At 36.9% G+C, this 20820-nt stretch overlaps 1 protein-coding gene across 1 annotated transcript in view; it reads right to left on the bottom strand.

Moving 5' to 3' along the window:
• Positions 1-20820, bottom strand: part of LOC127494081 (polycomb group RING finger protein 3) — a 48912-nt gene that overhangs the window by 2661 nt on the left and 25431 nt on the right. Inside the window, exons 5-9 of the mRNA XM_051859675.1 lie at positions 17855-17910; positions 16069-16179; positions 13414-13502; positions 3170-3307; positions 383-463 (exon numbers count right to left, since the gene is read on the bottom strand). Coding sequence (XP_051715635.1) covers positions 383-463; positions 3170-3307; positions 13414-13502; positions 16069-16179; positions 17855-17910 — 475 coding nt within the window. The remainder of the gene's footprint in view (positions 1-382; positions 464-3169; positions 3308-13413; positions 13503-16068; positions 16180-17854; positions 17911-20820) is intronic.

Raw genomic sequence — 20820 nt, 5'->3', positions numbered from 1 at the left:
ATGCATTCATGTGACTGAAAGTCATAGAGCCTCTCTATGGCACAGAAAGTCTAGGGCTTCTATTGTTTTTGCAATGGCATTTCAGGGAAGCAGGATTAGATATGCAACCTTTAAAAAAAATAACATGCGCTGTGCATCAAAATGTCAATTTCTGACTTGCTTTTGAATGAACATTGTTTACGACGGACAAGATAAATATAAAATACTGGTCATGACAACATAAAAACAATTTCATATCTTCACATACTGTATATGATTATGAATTTATGCAAATTATCCATGCATGCATACACGTGACATGCACATCACGACGGCAAATGGGAAGACTACAGCTGGGAAATCTAAAGCAAGCATGCATGCACACAAATTTATCATTAATTACCTTAAATCTCCATCTTGTTACCACAACAAATTTCAAAGTATGGTCCTTGCCCAAGATTTCTTCATTGCATAAGATGTCCAGCTGAAAATAAGCACACAAATGGAGTAAACAAAGAAAAAAATGTTACAGTAGTCTAAACAAAACTAGATTTCCATGATCTTAAAGGACCAATACATAGGTCAGCTGATCATTATCGCAAAATATTAGAGATGGATCAGGATGGTCAAATAACCTACTGCTGGATGACTAGTTGGCCATTAGGGTTGGGAATCGAAAATCGATTCCAATGCAGGAATCGGATACTTGCTACAAAATTAAAATACAAATTTTGATTCCGTTTATTGATTCCCGTGTGTGCATTTTAATGTGGTTTTAAACCATTCAAGTGCAAGAAGACATGAAAGAGCACTTAATTCGGCACTCGCACACAAAAAGCCGCCTCTCATATATTGCGCAAACACTGAATTGAGTTCTCTTTTGCATCATCTTGTGCTTGAACGGACAAATAAACAAAAAACTATGTCAAAATATCCTCGTAAACACAGTCGGTTTTGTTCATTTGAACGTAAACAGTTGAAAAGAAATGCATGTGTAACAGTATATTGGATCTGTGCATTCGATCTTAAAGTGACAGCAGCCTAATAAACCTGCTGCAGTCTGTCATTAATGTTAAAAGAACAAAAGAAAAACAAATTCACTCACTGATCTTGACTGAATAACTTTTGTAACTTTAATAAGGATTAATCTATATTTTATTTATAAAAAGAAAACTATGCAGTGTTATTTTACATTTGATTTCAATTTCTGAACTTTGTTCAGTTGTAATTATTTGTGCTATTCCTAATTTGCTTATTTGTTCTACTTGTATTACTGACTGTATACTTGTCTTTAATGTTTAAAATGTATATTAGTTACTTGTTCGAAATTGGAATTGCTAAAATTTAAACGATACCCAACCCTATTGGTTATCCATACACATCCCTAGTTTTTATCTTGATTATTTTTAAGCTTTAATATTTTTAACAACTTAAAACGTTTTAGCATGCTTAGAACTTTAGCGTAAAAAGTAAAATGCTAAGAAGTTTTTTCTTTAAATTCATGCCCAGCATCACCATTACAGCAATAAAATTTAAATTTACCACCTTCGACATTACATTAAGGCAATTACTGTCAGACTCAAATGTAAATGTTTCAAGTGTCGCGTTTTTAAAATGCTGTGTCAAGTTAAAAACATTTGAACTTTTAAAAATGCATCACAGGATTCAATTCTGTTGCACTCCACGCATCTGTGTGATCACTCCTTAAAAAAAACAAAAAAACAACAACAACGTCTTATCGGTGTCTAGAGGATGTGTACGTAATTAGACAGCCCACAGACAAGCTGATTTTAAAAATGTTTCAAAGATTTTTTAAAGATTTTTCTCAAATATTTATTTGTTTTGTACATCACAAACCTTGATGCAAAGCCTAGTCACATTACACAGCTACTCACTAAATAAAAAAAAATTATAAAAAGGGCAATATTGTCTAATATATATTATAATATAATATCAAATATTGATTTAGGTTATTTTAAAGTTACAATATAAAATTATTTTATTAAAAAAAGAAGACTGCGGGTGATATGAAAGAAATAAGCTAACACAGCTACTTAGGACATCATTTGCCTGTTGCAAAGCTCAAATATACAGTTTATCAGCCATTATACAAACATTTGACCACAGAACGTTGCAATCGACCAAACAGAAACTATCCCTGAGAACCGCATAATCAATTGTGTACGAATGTCTCAAGGGACAGGTGGGATTTTATGGTGCTTTACAGAAGAATGACAGTCCTTTGTACTGTCAAAACATTCCGTTCAACCTGTTATTCAAGCCAAAACAAAGGACACGAAACCTTTAAGAGCAGCCATAACCGTCCAGAGGATTATGTGTATCACAGAATAAGGGATGCCGCTCTCACTGGAATAGCATGCAGTGAAACACCAGTGCTGGTGTCTGTGTGTTTTGGCTCGCTGTGAGTCGAACGAGAGCAGCACAACCACAGCAACACCTGCTGGAGGCCGTGAGCTCTTTGCACTATTCAGAGTTTAAAGTCATCATGAGTATCTGGGATGCAAACCAGGGATGTTCAGAGAGACAGAAACGTCTGACGGCGTGAAACTTTTGATGCTTATTAGAATTTAGTTCTTCAAAGATTTTGCTTTTCTCTTGCACTTCAAAGCAGAGCTACTACACAAACTGCTGCCATTTCGGAGTCGTATTTTTTTATCTGGCTCAGAGCAGTATTGTGCCGCTGGCAGCTATAACTCTCGATACTTGCAGAGAACAACAGGCATCTGACAGTATTATTGCGGGGGAAAGTTTTTGATGGATGCGTGTGGTGGAAAAGCCCACACATTTCTAACACAAAGGAGGGAAAAAACGGTGATGAAGCGGCAATAATTAGTCAAGTTTTGTGTTAAATTGCACTATGAGACATTGGCAGGCTGTGAGATACATGACAGAGAGCAAATGATATTACAGGCTATTATTTGTCTCGGAAAATATGAGGCACGCTGAAAGCTTTGTGGGAATCGTGACAGCGCGGAGGAGCTTTGAAATCCGTGTGGTGACTCACGCATGAGCCATTGTCATGGAGGAAACAGCGATGCCGGCCGGCGTGGTGGCAAAGGTCTCTAACGAGTTATCTTCGGCAGACGGAAAAGGCAGATAATGGGTTCCGTTTTGAAATTTGTTTGAAGTGCAAGGGCCTATGGAGCTTCAGATCTAAAGGATCACATACCTCATTGAAGGATGTCAGGTTGAGCTTCTTTGCGATGAACTTCTTGAGGTGGAGAACGGTCGCCTGAGCTGAACAACGAATCCACTTCCGCTTGAGTCCTCTGAGCTTACTGCTGTTACATTCCAGACAGATACTCACCTGAACAGACAGGAAATTTTGACTTAGCACTGATAATCACATGGAAGATTTAGATAACAGCATTATCTTAGGGACAAGCAAACTAAACAAACAGCGAAGACAAGCAGCTTAACACATTTTGCAAAGTTTGAATCCATTCCGTCTAGGCTCAGTCTAAATGTCAGATATCATGCAGAGCCTGACAAAATATTTGCATGTAAAAACATGACTTCAGGTACTGAACCTACTAAAGTGGTGGAATGATCTTTCAATCTTCACCTGAGGCTCTCAAAACCTTGCTGCTTTGTTACATCTGCACTGTGCTTATTTGCATAAAGTATGCTCAACACTGTCGTCAATGATTACAGTTGCTCATGTCACCTAAAACTCTCATTTTGTTGTCATTTGATAGGTTTTAACTTACAGCAATTTGCAGTGAGAAGCAGCTGGAGCCAATTAATTTTCAATACAAGTGAAAAGATTGGTATCACAAGCATATGATGTAATCATATTCAAAACTTCTGATTTAAGTGTTTGATGACATTGAAGTACATTACAAATGAGCTCATTTTGAAAAGTGAACTGAATCTCCTGAGATACATCCAGCATAATTGGAACACAGCTTGTATTTTTATTTTATCCCTAAGTTTGTATTTTATTTTATCCCTAAAACTTTTCCTAGCATATTTTTGACAACAGCGCGTCACTAATAACATCATATGCAAGATGAGTCATTGTCAGTCTCTTGGTAAACAGCACCTGTCGCAACAACGTGAAGACAATGTTTTTGTTCAGTGGCTTAGTGTGAGGAATATTCTACATGCATTCCCACAGAGAGTTGATTTGAATCACTTTACATAACCTTTTAACCCCTTAACTGTCACCCCCCTTTTTGATAATAGATGTGAAAATGCACGATCCAAACTTAAATGGTTGTAATTCACGAATGCTTGGGAAAACAGGTACACACTAAAGATGACACTCAACAGATTATTGCTGAAAGCACGTACTACACATAACTGTAAAACAAATGTACTGTACTAAATATACAGTGGGTACGGAAAGTATTCAGACCCCCTTAAATTTTTTACTCTTTGTTATATTGCAGCCATTTGCTAAAATCATTTAAGTTCATTTTTTTCCTCATTAATGTACACACAGCACCCCATATTGACAGAAAAACACAGAATTGTTGACATTTTTGCAGATTTATTAAAAAAGAAAAACTGAAATATCACATGGTCCTAAGTATTCAGACCCTTTGCTCAGTATTTAGTAGAAGCACCCTTTTGATCTAATACAGCCATGAGTCTTTTTGGGAAAGATGCAACAAGTTTTTCACACCTGGATTTGGGGATCCTCTGCCATTCCTCCTTGCAGATCCTCTCCAGTTCTATCAGGTTGGATGGTAAACGTTGGTGGACAGCCATTTTTAGGTCTCTCCAGAGATGCTCAATTGGGTTTAAGTCAGGGCTCTGGCTGGGCCATTCAAGAACAGTCACGGAGTTGTTGTGAAGCCACTCCTTCGTTATTTTAGCTGTGTGCTTAGGGTCATTGTCTTGTTGGAAGGTAAACCTTCGGCCCAGTCTGAGGTCCTGAGCACTCTGGAGAAGGTTTTCGTCCAGGATATCCCTGTACTTGGCCGCATTCATCTTTCCCTCGATTGCAACCAGTCGTCCTGTCCCTGCAGCTGAAAAACACCCCCACAGCATGATGCTGCCACCACCATGCTTCACTGTTGGGACTGTATTGGACAGGTGATGAGCAGTGCCTTGTTTTCTCCACACATACCGCTTAGAATTAAGGCCAAAAAGTTCTATCTTGGTCTCATCAGACCAGAGAATCTTATTTCTCACCATCTTGGAGTCCTCCATGCGGGCTTTCATGTGTCTTGCACTGAGGAGAGGCTTCCGTCGGGCCACTCTGCCATAAAGCCCCGACTGGTGGAGGGCTGCAGTGATGGTTGACTTTCTACAATTTTCTCCCATCTCCCGACTGCATCTCTGGAGCTCAGCCACAGTGATCTTTGGGTTCTTCTTTACCTCTCTCACCAAGGCTCTTCTCGCCCGATAGCTCAGTTTGGCCGGACGGCAAGCTCTAGGAAGGGTTCTGGTCGTCCCAAACGTCTTCCATTTAAAGATTATGGAGGCCACCATGCTCTTAGGAACCTTAAGTGCAGCAGAATTTTTTTTGCAACCTTGGCCAGATCTGTGCCTTGCCACAATTCTGTCTCTGAGCACTTCAGGCAGTTCCTTTGACTTCATGAGTCTCATTTGCTCTGACATGCACTGTGAGCTGTAAGGTCTTATATAGACAGGTGTGTGGCTTTCCTAATCAAGTCCGATCAGTATAATCAAACACAGCTGGACTCAAATGAAGGTGTAGAACCATCTCAAGGATGATCAGAAGAAATGGACAGCACCTGAGTTAAATATATGAGTGTCACAGCAAAGGGTCTGAATACTTAGGACCATGTGATATTTCAGTTTTTCTTTTTTAATAAATCTGCAAAAATGTCAACAATTCTGTGTTTTTCTGTCAATATGGGGTGCTGTGTGTACATTAATGAGGGAAAAAAAAAGAACTTAAATGATTTTAGCAAATGGCTGCAATATAACAAAGAGTGAAAAATGTAAGGGGGTCTGAATACTTTCCGTACCCACTGTACTTTGTATTTTATACAAAATATATATTTTACTAAATTGCTATAAAATGAAAGCCATATGTCTATCCAAGTTGTGTTCCAAATTTGAAATTGATATCACAAAAATTAAAGTACCTATGAGATTTTGTTTAGGCACTATACCAACAAAAAACAAAAACAAAAAAAACACCGGGTGACATATTACTAGAATATTGGCTATTTATTAGTACTTATTAAGCACATATTAATGCCTTATTCTGCATGACCTTATTCTACATTCTTAATCCTACCCAATACCTAAACTTAACAACTAACTTACTATTAATAAGAAGTAAATTAGGAGTTTATTAAGGGAAAAATCATAGTTAATAGTTTATATGTGTTCCCTATACTAAAGTGTTACCATAATATGAAACATGACAGCCCAGTAAAAGGACTTAAAGTACCGTTTCCATGGTAAAGCAATGTCTGATTTCAAAAGGGTATTAACAGGATGAATTTTGAGTTAAGCTTTCATATGATACATTTATGATGATTACTAAAATATGTGACAGGAAAAAAGGCAATAAAAATAGTGCCAAGCGTCCTGTTAGCGGGACGGTGACAATTAATTAATACTTTACTCATCAAGGTTGCATTAAATTGACCAACAAATTGATCGACAGTAAAGACATTTAAAATGTTACAAAAGATCTCCATTTTTAAATAAATACTGTTCGTTTAAACTTTCTATACATAAAAAAAATCAATCACAGTTTGCACAAAAAATAGTGCAGCACAACTGTGTTCAACATTGATAATAATAGTAATATGTTTCTTGCGCAGCAAATAAGCATATTAGAATGATTTCTGAAGGATCACATGACACTGAAGACTGGAGTAATGATGCTCAAAATTCAGCTTTGCATAACAGGAATAAATTACATTTCAAAATACATTAAAATTGAAAAGTTATTTTAAATTGTAATAACATTTTTACTTCATTTTTATCAAATAAAGGCAGTCTCAGTGAGCATAAGAGACTTCTACCAAAAACATTAAATCATACCGACCCCAAACTTTTGAACGGTAGTGTATGCCACTGACATTAAGTATCATTCTTATAATTTGATTTAAACTGAAATTATTTTTCAATTAAATGTGAGACAATTGATGACTCAAACTCACCAAAGGCGTTTTTTACTTGTATTTTGTGCTTAGCTAGTGTTAATTTTACACACTGAGTGTAAGTGTAACCGCAACTTTTGTGCTACAGTCTCCTTAGGATGGATCACTCAAGTTAAAAGCATCTGCTAAATGAATCAAAGTCAAATGTAAAGCTAAACATAAACGCAGCCAGGTCATCAAGTGAAGAGTCAGTAACATCAAGTGATTAGCATCATGTCAGTAACGTGATGCTCATTCAAAAAAACTGCATAGCCACACACACGAAAAACTGACGCCACCAATACGATTTCAGCAACAACAAGAGCAGATGCCAGCAAGCGCTCCGCCATCTTTCAAAAGTGAGCTGAGGGTTGAGTTGCCAGTGGACTGCGGTCGCCTCGGGCTGCCCGGCAGGTGCAGTGGCAGAGTGAGGGCTTCAGAGAGTCAAGATGCATTAAGGATTTCATGCCTCTCTCTCTCTCCCCATCCCTCTGTCCTTCTGCCGATAAGTGACTGAGCAGTGCAGAGTGGCACAGCGGCCCATTTGGACCAGGCCTCACCCAGAACAGACAGTAATGGAGAAGGATGAGGAGGGGCAGCTGCGCCTGGCGGCCAAATGCCAGTCCATTTGGAGGGCAAATGGTGCCGAGAGAGAACCAAGGGCTTCTGAGGGCCACATACAGCCACATTCTTTACAAGAACAGCGGGCAGTAAATCGCAGATGTGCTTGGTTATAGGCAGGCGGTATGCGAGATGTAATACAAACACGGGTGTACTATTAAACACAAGCAAGGAACTTCGCTATTAGCTGCGTATGTGTGTGTGTGATTACTGGGTCATTACGGCACGGCCGGGGCTGTTATGCTCACCGCAAACAGCCACACAAGTGACTAATGGTGAACTCGCTCAACCAATTAAACCTCCAGATCCCAGAACAACCGTAAGCGGGGCCTTTTATTTGCAGCAGACGCTACCGAATACCTTTCTTTCCTTGAGATGCCAAGAGCTGTTGATTATTGTGATTTAAAATCTAATTATACAAGGTTAGATCTTCTGGTTTGTGTGGGGAATCTCCGCAGGCTGGTATCTATCATGCACTCACTGTGTTATTATAAGCCCATATTCTGAGGTAGTTTTAAAAAGGCTGTTTTCTACAATTTTGCAGCATTTTATTTCCCCCCCAGAGGTCTACTTATAATGCTAATCAAGGTTTCTTGCACCAAAATCAGTCAATTTAATTTCATATGACCATTTTCTACTCTCTCTCTCTCTCTCTCTAGCCCTTAGAACTAAACTGGCTCTTTGCAATTTATTTTACTAGTAATTAGTGATCTCTGACGTGTATACAAATCATTCTTACGAGTTTTATCTTTTCAATGAATCTTTTGGTCTGAATGATTCTTTTACACTTGGACTGAATCGATCATATTTGTCCTTCAGAGACTCACTCTTTCAGAAAAGTCAGACTCACAATAATCTTAATTAACCCCTTAGCATTCCTGTAAAATTTGCCTAAAATGCCTAAAAAAAGGCATACCCAAAGTAAACTGCATGCTGTTCTTGAACCATTTGCACTGTAAACCCTAACACTCAAAATAATTAATTGGTTTGAGTAGGGCAAACTCAAATTAAACAAATTAGTATTTCAAGTATTTCGAACTTTATTTTTCTTCTGAGCTCACAAAACTGACACTTTCCCCCGGTTTCACAGACATGGTTTAAGCTAGTCATAGACTAAAATGCATGTTTGAGCTGTTTTAACTGAAAGAAACTTATACTGACACATCTTAAAATATGTCAGTGCCATTGTTTTGTCTCAAGATGCACACCAGTAAGGTTTTTTTCTTCTAGGTTACATTTATAAAAGCTACATAAATGCCCTAATTGAATATATATAGATAGATAGACAGATAGATAGATAAATAGATAGATAAATACATATATAAATAAAAGTTAAGATTACATGATAGTTTAATGTATGAATAAGCCTACTCAAAAATTTCAAGTTAAGAGCAATTAAAATGTATGAGTACAAAATTGAAATCTGCCAGTTCTGCAAACTTAAACTTTGAATTTCTTAACTTAAAAAAATGACTGATTACCTCAATTTTTTTTTTTTTACTTTTGCCAACTTATTCGGGTTTACAGTGTGGAGTATATGCATGGTTTTGGTCTCTTTTGAAAGGTATGTGTACCGCGGGCGGTACAGTAGAACGCCAACAGGTCAATGTAATGCCAATTATGTGAGGACCAAAAATAACTAATGAAAATCCATTTTTCTGAACCAGTTTTGAACAAACTGCTCAAAAGACCCAATTCGCAGTCATCTTGATAAATCAATTTCTCATCATTAAAAGACAATCCTACAAGATAATTATGCTTCTAATTAATTAAAATGGAGAAAATTAACAATAAAAATTGTAAATGGACTATTTTAAACCCTTAATTTAAGCCAGATGCAAGTTGAATTTTTAAGTCTGTCAATTAGCAGTGAAGTGAAATGTTCTGCACGAATAGTACTAAATAAATCTTTTCAGTGAATCGTTTGGTCTAGATGATTCTTTCACAAACTGGACTGAATTGGTCCTCGTGGTTCTCAAGTAAACAATAGACTCACTAAACAGACTCTTTCAGCAAGCCTGACTCACAGTTAGCTCTCATTTAACAACACGCATCATGTGATGACAATTATATGGGGACCAAAATGAACCACTGAAAACCTATTTTATGAAACAATGAGTCAGACTTCCCATCATTAAAGGTAATCCTATAATAAATTGCAATCCAAAATGGTGTATGAAGCAAGATAAATATATTTATAATTAAGCTGAAAAAAATAGCAATAAAAATGGACCATTTTAAACTTTAATTTAAACCAGATGAATTTTACTCAAAGTCTATTAGCAGTACAGTGAAATTTTCTGCACAAATGGTACTAAATAAATCTAAACAAATTCCATTATTAATAAATATCTTTAATTCCTTTGCATTTCACAGTTTTTGTATTGGCTCTGTATTGGTTCTTTTTGGCTTCACTTCTCCTTGCAAGAAGGTCAACCCAGACAGGTCTGACCAAAAGACACATTAGCCAAAGTGTTCCATAGCCACCCGAGCGTAACTAAACGAGTACTGCTGAAATTTTTATTCACTTTTTACATTATATATGAGGCCAAAGTGCCTATCTCAGCTTTACAACAGCAGACCGCATGCACACAATCTCTCCTCGCACAGACAGCTGATGACCACAGGACACAAAAACGTACATGGTAACTCTGAAATCTTCATTGATCTCTTCCTCCAACAAACAAGAAAACAGGCATACTTAAGCCATTTACACCCTAGCATACTGTGTTTTTCTTTGTGCTTTCTGCTCTATAAATTTTACTCACACAAGAACACACTCCGGGGAATCTTATATCTTATATTTTTGCTGAAAATGCAATCATTGCAAAAAACGGTATATATTTAAATATTGCCTACCACTGATATATCTAAAACAGTATAAGCAGCATATTCATCAGAACGCCTTACACTCCACTTGGCATCAGATCCCATATAAAGAAGAGAATCTGTATTCCAAATGCAGTAGCCGTGTGTAGACAACAGCGGCATAACCTTCTGTTATTACGTTTTTAAGAAGCACAGAGGAGAGCAGGAATACAAACTCTATTATATCACAGTCTTTAATGAAACTACCAACCCTCTAAAACACTGAAACAGCTCTGCATAAGTATCTGAACATAGACTGGATATTCCAGATCACTTTTTTTCAAAAGTACACTTTAGACATTCAACCAACTATAACTAACTTTGCAACTACGTGTCAACTACCAGTTATTAGAGTGTTAATAGACTGTCTGCTTAATATCTGCTAACACTTTATTTTGATGGTCCCCCAACAGTTCTATTGACTATAAGTAACTTTTCAAGTACATGTCAACTTATTCTACTAACTGTAACATTACCAGTCTGCTAATACTCTAATGAGAGTTAGCTGAAATGTAGTTGCAAAGTGACATATAGTTAGTAGAATGTCTAAAGTGGACCATCAAAATATTGTGTAACCTGACAGTATTCGGAATAGAATACTAGTATACTACTGAATACTGCATCTTTCTTTTTTTTTTTCTTTTTTTTTTAAATAGAATGGTAAATCCATTATGCAAAAATAAACATTTAATTTTTGAGTTAATTCAGAAATAATCTAATATAATATAAATTTAATGTCCCAAATCATAAAAAAGGATGTTAAAAGTTGATATAATTAGTTCATTCATCACTCTAAAAATGGAAACTGGTCATGTTGAGCATTATGGGATACGTTATTCTATGCTGGGTGCTCTGTTGTAGACTAGAGGTGCGTCCCAAATTGTGTACTTATGCACTATTCTATGCCATTTTGTAGTATAAATAGTGTGGTCGCACTAAAAATTCCAAAAAGAAAAAGTACACTTTAAATGCCCCGATGCACTTAATTAATCAAAACATTAAATGTGGAATGTTGGACACTTCATGCACTCAACTGTCATAGATTTAATTACATAGAGAGGGAGGGGCTATTAGACTCCGATGATGAATGACAAAATAACCTTATAGAATTCATACACTATGTACTTAAGCACTGTACGCAACCATGTAGTGTATAAGTGCCAGTGGTGGACGAAGTACACAAATCAAGTACTTGAGTAAAAGTACAGATACATATCATAAAATATTACTCAAGTGAAAGTATTTAGTGCTCCTTTTCAATTTTACTTGAGTGAAAGTACAAAAGTACTTGATTTTTCATTGATGAATGTTTATTTAGTAATTTTATATAGGCCACTTATATAATTTAATTTTATATTACATATTTTATATAATCCTATTGCTCAAAATAATTATGAATGATTATGAATTGTCAAATAGCCACTAGTCAGTATGGATGGAAGATAATTGAATGCAGATACATAACATGTAATGTGTGTTGACAAACAATATAAAAACAGACAAAACATATAGGGCTAAATACATAACATTTTAAAAAATTGCTACAGCAGCGGGGAAGATGAACGTGCATGTGTTATTTTATTTTTAATTTGTGTTAGAGATTCTGGATAAAATGAGAATCAAGATTTTTTTTTGTTTGTTTGTTTCTTTCAAATAGAAATCATATTCTCCCATGATTCTGAATAGACAACTAAACAAAATTGCATATAATTATTTACTAGAGGACAAAATATTAATTGCTGCAGTCTATTTAAAAATATTTAATTAATTAATTTAATAAAATAGGTTTGAATGAATGATTTAATGACTTACTCATAACTACTTCACTTGTTTAATTACTGGATGAATCAATGTTTTTGAACAAATCTTTTGAATGAATCATTCAATGTCAAATACATTTTAACAGTCACTTGTCACCTCCTAGTGCCGTAATGACGTAATCGATACAACCATTATTTAAAGCACCAAGTTAGTTTTAAAATGTGATTTTATCTGTTTGAATGGAGATCACAATCTGTAGACATTGATGTGGGCGTGTCGGCATTAAAGCATTTCAGTGGGCTTAAACAGATCGCCCTGTACAGAAGATTTAGTTCAAAAACAACTGACGGTTGTGACCTAAATATAATTTTCAGTTACAATAATTAATCCTAAAATTCAACATTAGTAGGCTGACTTACTTTTCACCATCAGTCGTGCACACACTCAGAGGATCCCCCAGTTCTTGACTAATTTTCAGTCAGACAGTTAAATTCATTCACTGGAGAGTCACTCTGAACGGATCATTGAATGAAGTGATTTGTTGACTCAAGAACAGCTGCAATACGATCAGTCTAATTCGCGAATGAATTGTTGATGTAATTTGTAAACCAATAGAACAGGATGATTGAAAAGAATCTGTTCGTGCACGAATCCGACACCGCTTTTATGTCTCTGAGCATGTGACGATTTCTTTATTTCAAAATAATGAGTAAAGATATGTTTTATGAAATGTAGTGGAGTAAAAAGTATGATCTTATGCTTTGGAATGTAGTGAAGTAAAAGTAAAAGTTGCTCAAAATCAAAATACTCGAAAAGTGTACTTAAGTACAGTAATGAAGTAAAAATACTTTGTTACTGTCCACCACTGATAAGTGCATAGTGCATCACTTGGGACACAACATAGGAAATATGTGTCATCCACGTATTCCAAAGTACTGTACATTGCAGAAATAGACTAGTACAGTAGTATAATATTCCAAACATAGCCTTTTTTAGGTACTTGTTCAAACTAACTAGGTCACACTAACAAAGTGTGAAGCTCCCTTGTGGGACATTAACAAGGTCAGATGGGTACGGGGAAACCTACCTGCTCATCACTGCGATGGTAGTCATTGTCCTCCTCTGCTTTCTCCTCTCCTGCTTCCTTATTGGCTGGATCCTCTGACTTCAGGTCACCTGGTGAAGTAAAATGAAAAAATTTAACACAAGATGGAGCCCAGACAACCATAAAAACATGACATTTCTTTGGGCTCATCCATTTCTCCACAATTCTGCTCTCAAAGTACTTTAGAACTCAAAGTAAATGCATTTATCTTTTCAAACAATATCTTCACCTTTTAAAACAAACAATGTTTAATCATAATTTGTATTAAGATTCCAAGCATTTATAATTAATTGCTTCTCAGAGCTTGAATTATATTGAGTAATAGTTTGTGACTCTCTGAAGAGTTTCTTCATTACACAGTAAAGAAACATTCATCAAACAAGAAGAAATAAAAAAAAAACAATTATCTCAACCTGCTCTGCCACACATTCACAAGTCTACAAAACAAATCTGCACCTTATCAATGGAAACAGATTAATTTATGATTCAACCTGCCCAAATAACTCCCCACACCTCAGACAGGCAGACAGCTGCCCACTGTTTAAGTCAGAAACTAGGACTGCATCTCATTACAGATTTATATATGCCTAAAAATACTTTCCTTCATTAACATTGATGAGAGAGATCCAGTGTAAACAACACTACCATTTAAAAGTTTGGGGTCAGTGATTGATATTTTTATTCAGCATGGATGCATTAAATCAATCGAAAGTGTGAGTTTATAATGTTATAAAAGATTTGTATTTAAAACAAATGTTCTTTTGAACTTTCTATTCAAAGAATCCTGAAAAAAGTATCACGGTGTACACTAAAAAATATTAAGCAGCACCACTGTTTTCAACATTGATAATAAGAAATGTTTCTTAAGCACCAGATCAGCACATTAGAATGATTTCTGAAGGATCATGTGACACTGAAGTCAATGATGCTGATGCAATGTTACTGCTTTTTCTGTATCATCGATCAAATAAATGCAGCCTTGGTGAGCATAAAAGACTTTAAAAATCATACTGACCCCAAATATTTGACAGTAGTGTATATGGATGGCATCAGTGGCTGTCAATTATCACAAAAAAAAAAAAAGGTAAAACATCCTGAAGTTTTTAAAAATTAATTTAAAGGATTGCTGAGATTTAACTACATAAACATAAAGTTCATACTTGTGTGACCATTACTTACGGTATAAAATTGTTGTTATTTGTGTTGTACATTTGCACCAAGTACCCATTTTTTATTTTTAACAAACTGAGTGTCAAAATTTTGATTGTTGACAGCAGGCCACAGATGCTGTCACTATAGTTTAAACTGAATTTAACATTGAATATTCTTCTTTTAAATCCTCAAAGCAACATTTTTGCTAAATGTCACCAAAAAGGTCCAATGCAAGAGGGAATTTTATACATATAACCAGTCCAGTCGAGCGTGGTTGAGTTATTTTATTGCATTTCAACCGAACGGCTGTCCACACACCCTCATGGTTTTGTATGAGGGGCTGTCAAACATCACTATGACATTGTCATTGCATCACCAGAAATCTCAACTGCCTTAATGGGATAGAGATCGAGAGCATCTGGACGAAATGCAGTCTGGGTTCAGTCATTCTTAAGCCTCGACGGCTACAGCAATGGCTTCTACACAGGACACTCAGAATATCCTTTCCGATACTTAAAATGTTCCCTGGCTGGGAAAAAATTCACGGAGGCTGAGCTAATCTGAGGCAAGCAGACTGTGAAGGCGAGAAAAAGCGGGACTTCCAGCGAAATAAGGTTTTCGTTAGGGTGGCTAATAGACAGGGAGCCTCTGCTTAGCTGTCCAGGGATGAAGTGGACAAGCTCAGGTAGCAATTTTACCATGCTTTCCGGAAGGGTGACTTCTTTTTCAAGCTCAGCAACAGTTTGGTTAATGTCCACTGTTATGGGATTTGAGAAGGACCGTCAGGTACCCTACTGTGGCATGAGCAGGCCTCTCTAAAATCACCCTTATAAAGGGTACATATCATGCTTATTTGTGGGTAGGTTATGTAGTAATGCAGTCAGTTACATCATCGTTTCACCATGAGCCTCTCCTATCAGTTCAGTTTGATGGTTCTGTGGTGCGCTTGAGGACTGAAGAGTTGAAGTACTGTTCAGAAAAACAGGTCTGCTAAACTAGCTGAGACAATGTGGAACAAGAGACCACTTGCATCGGAGCCTTATTTACTACAATGCATGAATCCAGCCATTACGACTGCTGACTCAACATGCCTGAGGGCCAGTATTTGCACAGACTTTATCACTGCGCACAGTCCTGAAAGATGAAAAGAATAAGATACTGCCTGGGATAAATAAACTGAACTGGTAGGGCTAATAAACAAAAGGTAAGCGCTTGTTTGATACCAAATAAACTAAAATAATGTGCTTGTTTTGAGGCTAAAGAGGCTTTCAAACACTCTTCCTTTACAGCTGCTTTAGACCGATATAATAAAAGCAGAATACTGGGCAAATAAACAAAACGAAGGCTCTTTTTTTTGTATTGTGACCTGACAATTAAAGCACATATTCCCCTCAATGTTGTAATAAAAAAGTGTGATATGTGAAAGGCACACTGTGATCCTAGATGGATTGTGCCACCTATAGTAGTTAACGAGTCGGGACGTACCATTGCGCTGAGCGTCCAGGTGGGTTTTCATGTTGCACAGTTCTCCTTTGATGTCTCCAGGCACTTCCATGCCTAACTTCTGATAGAATTCTCTCTGTTTCTTCATCTCCGCTGCACACAAAGAATTAAAGTCTTACCGTTAAATCTTAAACAGCATACATCATAAGCTGCTTCATAAAATATGCTTTGCATAAGAAAAATATGATGTGATTAGAGGGTATTTTTGCTACCAGTTCACATGGATCTTAGGGATCTGTTCTAGAAAACATGAAACACACTTAATAGTGTCACGTATTTTTAAGAAAATCAGAAATATGACCGGACTTCATTTGCGTCAATGGAAAGTATATTTACACTGTCTGAATCATTCCCTATTCTCTATACAGTGCACTATGTGCCATTCACCATGTAGAAACTAGTAAATATGTGAACAAATGACCGATTTCAGCCGCAGCTTCAGTGTCTTGTTGATACTGTAGGAGGGGGCGGGACTTCAGATTCTAGAGAGCATTTGATTGGACAGAAGATTTGATGAGAAGCTGAAGTGCGATGTGATGTCATGAAAATCCGTGATCCATTTTAGCGAAAGTAAGAGACTAATTTTTGAATGCTTATATCTCCTAAATGCGAATTTTTTCATTGTTTTGTAACACACCAGCTTATTCATAACATTAAGGCTAACATATTCATACTAAAAGCTAAAAAACTTTACACCTGGTATTAAGATGCTTTTTGGTCGATCAGATCACAAGTAGATGAGGTAACGCATATCTGTTTACACCTGGTGTTTCGACAAAAAGGTTCAAAGTGGACTTTTTCTGTCCTGACTTCCTCAAGGGGAGGGTATAAGAGGGGGTACATCTATGGGCTTTTTCAGATGTTTCGATCTATTGGACAAAATAAGCATGAGCAATTTACATACGCCCAGAGATGATGGAAAAAACATACGGAGCGCATCAGCTTTCGTTTCAGCTCTCGCCACACCAAACACAGATGTTAGAATTCAGGAATGGTGAACCATTGTGCTTGGTACGTTTTTCATCTTCAAATCAAACTTGGGTCTTCGGCCGACAGTGTTTAAATCCCATCTTACAATCACGCTTCCCATAATGTTTACGCATTAGGTCAGTAGGCGGTGAGAAGGCATTCTTTTGTGGCTGTTCGAACACATTCGAATTACCTCTGGAAGTGGTTGAAAGTGGACTAAGTGGAAAGCTAAAAACATTTTAGACCCTGTTTACATCTGTATTTAGTGTCGTCCACTTGTGATCCAATCAAGCAAAACACATGTTAATACCAGGTGTAAACAGGGTCTTTGTTCTGTTGAACAAAAAGAGGATATTTTCAGAAAAAAAAATACTATGGGAGTCAATAGGGACCAGAAACTTGTTACTAACATTCTTCAAAATATCCTCTTTTGTGTTCAACAAAGGAAAGAACCTCAAACAGGTTTAGAACATCCATTTAACTCATTTGATTTGCAAGAACTCAAAATAAAAAAGTTACATACATTTTGCTATCAAAATGTATGAATTAGCTAACTCAAAACTTCAAGTTAGGAGCAATTAACATGCATGAGTACTACAAACTCAAAACTTGATAGTTCTGCTTACTTAAAATTGGGAACATCATAACTCAAATTTGATGTAACCGATTACCTCAAATTTTTTGAGTTAACCCAACTTATTCGGGTTTACACTGTATTCTTATATTGAGCAACACATGCTCTATATCTATATTTCTAAAACTAAAAAAAATAATAAATAAAAATAAAAGAGAGACAAACCTTCTTGCAATCCTGGCACCAACTTATAGACAATATCTTGCATTGTTCGGTCATGGCTGAGGGAAAGGGAGAAATGGTAATGAATATAATTTATTTAAATAATATGCATTATTACAGCAAGAAACACAGCTGAAGGAAAAGAAAGAAATGCACAAAAAAGAACACCAATAATATTGCATGTTTCCTCAACTATGATCGTTAATTATCATATAGTGTAGTTCTTCCCCATGTCTCTATATTCTCCTGTGACTGGAGGGTCTCAGGGCTCGGAGGAAAAACCTATTAAGCGTGTGTTGACATGTTCATCTCTGTGGCGCCTGTGGTAGGGCTGCCCGCCTCCGAGAACATGTTACCATGCTGCAAAACCCACGAGTGCCGGTTCCAAGCAGCCAACAGCCAAAACAAGCACCTGCTCTGAGATTCACAGCTCTTGTTGTGTTGCTTATACTTACTAGGACACTGTAAATAAACTCTTAAAAATTTTAACAGATATCTCAAATTTTACAAGCATTTAACTCCTTTAAGGATAAGTCAATTCAAGTCACCTTTAGTGCTTTATACAATAGAGATTGTTTCAAAGCAGCTTTACAGTGATAACAGGAAAATTATGCATTTCAGCTGTTGTTCAGTGTTGATTCAGTTCTGTTGTAAAGATCATCTATTAAATTAATTAATTAATTAGTTGCTGTACTTAAGTATCTTTCTGGCTACTTTGTAGTTGTACTGAGTATCAAAGATATTGGCAACTTTTACTCTCTACTTGACTACATTTTTGAACAAGTAAATGTACTTTTTACTCCACTACATTTGTGATGAGTAATGCAATTACACATTACATTTTGTGTGGCACCTAACTTTTTCTGCAGCAGTTTGTTTCTGATATAAAGAAGCAATATCGCCATCTAAGGGCATTGAAGGTACTATATCTTGTGTATATACTTATGACCTTTTTGTGCAATTGAGCTTAAATGAGACTTGAGAGTTTGTAGACGTTTAAAAGGTTGTTGTGTCGACCTTGATTTATTGCAATATTGAGGTGTTCAGATTTATTTTGATTTTAGAAAATAAACTTGATTTCTCATCTTACAAATCAATTGTTTCTTATTTTCGCCGGCATGTCTCTCAGGTGTTGAGGACTAGTGCATCTCTGAGCCTACATTCAGCATGAGTAAAATACTTAAGTACTGTTAAAATCAGATACTTTAAGACTTTTACTCAAGTCATATTGGAATTGGATACTTGTAACTTGTAATGGAGTCATTTTTGATGTAAGGTACTGTACTTTTACTCAAGTATGGTTTTCAGGTACTCTTTACACCTCTGCCGCAAACTTTTGGATGGTAGTTCAAGAAAAATGTAAAGGTAGTTTGTAGTACACACACACACACACACACACACACACAGTATGTGTACAGGTGTTATAGTATACTATAACACCTGATGTACTCGTTACATCAGAAGAAGAATGGCATCTACGCTAATATTAGTCTTTCTGGTTATCACGAGGTTCGCCGTAGTCAACCGGATCCGGGCCGTATCCAGGTGAGACCAAGGACCTGCGCCTTGACACGACCACAACGCAGCCCTGAAGTATCAGCAGAGATTGAGTCAACTAGATCATCCACTGTGAGGGCCTCATCGACACGACAGCCACGACACAGTTCCTCAACAACCGTCCATACCGCTGTGATGAATACGATCCTCAATTGGATGGAACTGGAATAAATACTTTGAATGTTGCGATCCTGTCGGACTTATGATAGCTACCTGAATCGTAACAAAGCACTGTTGGCCAGAGGAGAACTGGCCCCCCGACTAAGCCTGGTTTCTCCCAAGGTTTTTTTCTCCATTTAAACACCTATTTGCCACTTGTCTGCCACCTGATGGAGTTTGGGTTCCTTGCCGCTGTCGCCTTTGGCTTGCTTAGTTGGGGACACTTGACATTTGACTTGACATTTGATATTCAACAGTGCTTTGATCTGCCTGCATTGACACTATTCTTTTAAGAGCTGCTGTGCAGCCAAATAATGTACCAGTTATCAATGTAAAGCTGCTTTGACACAATCTACATTGTAAAAAGCGCTATATAAATAAAGGTGACTTGACTTGACAGTATATATACACATATGCACACCTTTACCTTTTTTTTTAAAAAAGCAACATAACAGTAATAATAATAATAATAATAATAATAATAATAATAATAAACCTCCAAATAATAATAATAATAAAACATTTCTGTACACTACAGAAATAGGAATTAATAATTGCCATTAAATATTGGCCTAATTTATGCAAAATTGTTTTTTCTTTTTGGATTTTGGGGTTTCAGTTCAGTAAAAAAAAAGCCATTGTGCCAGGTCAGTTCCTCTTAATAGCACATAATGACTTAGATCAGTAGGAAACTGATCTTAGATTTGCACTCGTGCCACATTGAGAACACAGGCCACGTTCTGTGTCAGAGTCCAGCTCGCTGTTAGTTGATCTGCTCCCTGAGGCCACAATGAGAGAGAAAAAGACAGAGAGACCAGGATTGTAAGGCAGCGGAGCACCTGTGTCCCTGGTGCACAGCCAGAGCTGCCACCTGTTCCCAAATCCCAGCAGCCTGGCGGGGAAGGTGGAGGTCCAATTAGCCGCCACCGAGCTTCCACCAAGGGGGCCGGAAGGCCTGGTGGTGAGGGGGTGACTGGCATTTAGCTAGCTGATCAACAAAAGCTCCGTTTTGTGTGTGTGGGTGTATGTTTGCGCAAGTGCGAGAGAGACGAGGATCAATGAGCTGCCACTGTTAATACACACAAATCCAGTTTCATTCACGATCAAACAGTGTGCCTCATAAATACCAAGGTGTTAAACTAAGGTCAGATTAATCATGCAGAGAGAGAAGAGAGCCGGTTTGATGGCGTACGACGTAAAGTAACTGACCCCGTACTCTTATATTGTCTCTTCCTCTTATACCACACATGGCT

The sequence above is a fragment of the Ctenopharyngodon idella genome, chromosome 14, assembly GCF_019924925.1.
Source record: "Ctenopharyngodon idella isolate HZGC_01 chromosome 14, HZGC01, whole genome shotgun sequence".
NCBI classification, from domain to species: domain Eukaryota; kingdom Metazoa; phylum Chordata; class Actinopteri; order Cypriniformes; family Xenocyprididae; genus Ctenopharyngodon; species Ctenopharyngodon idella.
The sequence above is the reverse complement of the archived record's forward strand: the minus strand, read 5'-3'. Positions and strand labels throughout refer to the sequence as shown.